General features: G+C 38.6%; 1 protein-coding gene across 2 annotated transcripts in view; it reads left to right on the top strand.

The window, feature by feature from the left end:
* NUP35 (nucleoporin 35kDa) overlaps nucleotides 1-2,709 on the top strand; it is an 8,467-nt gene extending 5,758 nt beyond the window's left edge. The window contains exons 7-8 of one of the 2 annotated variants that reach the window (XM_010022319.1): nucleotides 1,870-2,037; nucleotides 2,399-2,709. In XM_010022319.1, coding sequence (XP_010020621.1) covers nucleotides 1,870-2,037; nucleotides 2,399-2,476 — 246 coding nt within the window. In that variant the 3' untranslated portion in view covers nucleotides 2,477-2,709. The remainder of the gene's footprint in view (nucleotides 1-1,869; nucleotides 2,038-2,398) is intronic. The other variant, XM_010022318.1, reaches the window with a different exon arrangement.
* The last annotated feature ends 968 nt before the right edge of the window (nucleotides 2,710-3,677 follow it).

The raw sequence follows: 3,677 nt of genomic DNA, 5'->3' as shown, positions 1-3,677 counted from the left end.
TGAGAAGAATCACTGTGCTAAATCTCTGTGTTCCTTAGAAGCTACAGTGCTCAGAATTACACTGTTGTAGAAGATATGAAGTGCAAACATAACACAGGAGACAATTGAGAGAGTTTTCCAGACTGGAATTTATATCATTTAGGGGCAGCAATAGATTTGTGATGATTGTTACTCGTAAGATTGTTACTGCTCCTGTCCCTCTGTTTTTATGTGACTATCTGATTCTGGCTTTTCAGTTTATCATAGTACATCAGCCTGAAAATTTGTTAGCAAGATAGTCCTGATCCTCTTTTCCCACCTGCCCCCCACCTGTCCATTGCTTGTAAGTAGTGGTTGGGGTAGACATGGCTGTCTTTCTGTCTAATTTTATCATGAGCTATTAGTTTCTAGGCATTGGTAATTCTTGCGGCAGTTTGCACTGGATACTGTACTGGAGCTTAAGCAAATGCTAGTCGTTTATAGTTCACAGATTTCTTATTTATTTTCTTTTTGGTCTCATGATTAAGTGGTGCTAAAAAGTAACGTAAGCTTTCAAATGTAAACCATTCTGAGAAGGCAGCCCTAGAAACTGAGCTTTTAATTACTTCAATTTTTATCAGTTTGGAACACTTCTTAAACTGATTATAATTCAGAAACAAATTTACTTCAGTGCCCCTTTCCTCTGTGGGCTTCTGATGGCAGGGCTGCCAGTTTCTTCTTACCTCTCACTATTTTGATGTCCAGTTTGTATCAATGACTGAATTGTCTATAAGCTGAAACTCTGGAAGTAATGATCCAAGACATTTAATTGTCAGGAATCTGATCTTTGTTGCTTTTGAATTCTCATTGTCTTTTGTGGATAGCATCTGCTTTCAAGTATCAATAAACAAACCCACAATCATTCACCTGTGTTTTTTGGAGGCAAGAGAGATTTCTGGAGGCTCATCCATTGAGGGTTTGGCATTAGCCTGTAAAACCCTTTCTTGCAATTGAAACTAGATATGATGGATTTGACATCAGTGCTTAGGCTACTGGTTTAAAAGTAGCAGTTAGGTCCATGGGTTCCACTTGTGCTGAGTAGGAAGTCAGCTGCCACCCACACTGGTTACCAGTTCTATCCTTTGTTTTGGATAGCTGCCTCCTGCCAGGTGTGCTTCTGAATTTCTGCTGTCTTTAAGCTGGTTGAATGCTGTGCTTCACTGAGTCAAAATGTAGCGAACTGGGTCTCCACAGGCTGGTTGTCATTTCCCGCCTTGTTTTCTCTGGGCTCTTTGTGGAACTTGTGGTTCCCATCAAGTTGCTTGTTACCTCTCCCATTCTACATGCATTTCTTTCTAACATAAGCTTACAAAATGAAGCCTTTTGACTCCTTTTCTAGCATTTGCTAAGGGGACTGGGTGACAGTCCTTGGCAAGTTGAATCTGAACAAAAAGCTTTAAGTCGGTAAAGACTTGGAGACTGTCCTGTGTGCATCAGGTGAAATATTTTGGAAGTATTTAGGAAGAAGGTGTTATACTACTTAGTTAAACTGGGCCTGAAAAATGTTACTACTTGAAGCTTGTGGCAAGTCTTGCAATTTATTTTCTCTGCACTCTTTTAAACCTGCCTGAGGTTTAGGACAGGCAGTGAACAGATTACAACCTTCCACTACTTTGCAGTGGCCTAATCCAACATATAAATGATTGCAGCGAAGAAAATGCTTAGTGGTGGTGCGTACTTGTGTGCTCTGTACTGACAGGCAATTTACCTGTGGCTGTGGTTTTTGTTTGGTTTGAGATGTGAACATGTTCTATCAAACAATTCTACAGAATAGGTAATTCTAGATAATGAAGGTGAAATACTGCTCTTTTCTTAGTATTTGTTTATATTAAGTTATCCTTCTCTTTTAAGAGTGTGATGGAAAACTTTGAAAGAAGTTCTATATCCTCAACATCTTCAGTTTTCACTCCACCTCCAAAATCTGTCGGCACACCAGTACAACTTGCAAATAATACTACAAGGATTTCTACGATGAGACCTCTTGCAACAGCATATAAAGCTTCCACTAGTGACTATCAGGTATTTTAAGGGAAATGGAAGCATGTGTTTTTGTGCTGTCTCCTCTTAGTTGTATGAGGCTGTACACACGTGACCTAAGTCTTTATCTTCTCCTGTCATTTCTTTAAAGATGTGGTTCAAGTACAAAATCAGTCTGTTCAGTCTCTAAAATAATAAAACTCTATACATTAATGACTTGTTACTCTTCCAATGTTTAAGTGCTTGCTTCGAAAATCTTTCAAACATGTTTTATCAAAATGTAGTAGCACTTAGGAAAAGGAAATAAAAACCAACCTGGCTAGTATAAAAAGAATTAACTATATGTTTACTGACTTTTCCCTCGCCCCCACCTTCTCTCTTCCTTTCCCCTTCTGTCTTCTAGGTGGTTTCTGACAGACAGACTCCTAGGAAAGATGAAAGTATTGTATCTAAAGCAATGGAATATGTGTTCGGCTGGTAATATACAAGAGGAAGTAACACACTAAGTCGGTCAGAGTTTGAAATATGCTACTGGCATCCATGGTTAGTTGTATAACTGTTGGTGGCAGTATTTTAACTTGCATCTCACCTGATATGCCTTCAGTTGATTCAGCAGACATGTAGCTTGCACTTTAAATGGCGGCAGTGTACACACGGTTTTAAACACCAAGTAAGTGTAAACATAAGTGCTTTTTTTCCCATCTGCGCTCTGATTGCATGATTTTAGAAACAAACATCAACACTGACTTTTCTTCTGTAATTACTTTCTGTCAATAACTTCCCAGTAAGTTGGAAATATTAAAATGGCAGCTTTATTTACTGCCACCTTTAATTTTGTTGGGGTTTTCTTTCTGGAAAGATGATGGGCTACTTACAGGAAGAACACTGTGCACAGCTGGCTCCTAGGGACAGGGACTGTTCTTAGTGCATGTGATTTAAATGTTTTTATTTGGATTCATTGCTGATTTATAATCTCTGGCATAATGTAAATGTCATAGCAACCTTTTCACTCTGTTTTGTTAATAAAGCTAATTAAAGTTAAGTTTTTCGTAAGTTGTTTTTTAAACTAGTACGAGTTCTGTTAGGAAAACTATTCACAGTACTCTTAACTGTTAAGTATGAAGCTGCCTAATGTTAAAGTGTTATCAGCAGAGCAGATTTGCCTGATTTTTACTGAAGTAGTACTAACCAGTGTTAGAACTAGCTAATGTTTAATTGTCACCTCCATGGGTATTTTATAGCTGCGTGTACTTCGAGTGCTACAGTTTGTTACCTGTTAAGCCAGGAAATGTTGACTTGAAGTAGCTGAATAGAAAGATTCAATACGTCAGTGACGAGCTGCTTTCGTTTCAAGATTTCTAAGAAATTTTCTCCTAGGAATTGTCTGAAGCTCATAGCCTATGAGATAAAGGTCTCTTTGTCATCTGGTAAGAGAGCAATTTTTTTTCTCCAATACTTGGGAAACTACATGCGACTATTACTTTTTTGTGACTGTGTTAGTGTGGGTCAGCATTGGCATTTTAGTTGGGGCCAGTGGTGTGTTGGTCACGTGAATTCAGTCATACTCATTTCTATACTTTCCTTCACACTGCGATGTGGTCTCAAGGTTCCTCAGCTGCACAACTGTGATGTATGAATCCAGGAGCATACCTAATGTCCTCACATGCTAATGAGCATCCAGT

The sequence above is a fragment of the Nestor notabilis genome, unplaced genomic scaffold (assembly GCF_000696875.1).
Source record: "Nestor notabilis isolate BGI_N333 unplaced genomic scaffold, ASM69687v1 scaffold15519, whole genome shotgun sequence".
Taxonomy (NCBI): domain Eukaryota; kingdom Metazoa; phylum Chordata; class Aves; order Psittaciformes; family Psittacidae; genus Nestor; species Nestor notabilis.
This window is presented reverse-complemented; position numbering and strand designations above follow the sequence as displayed.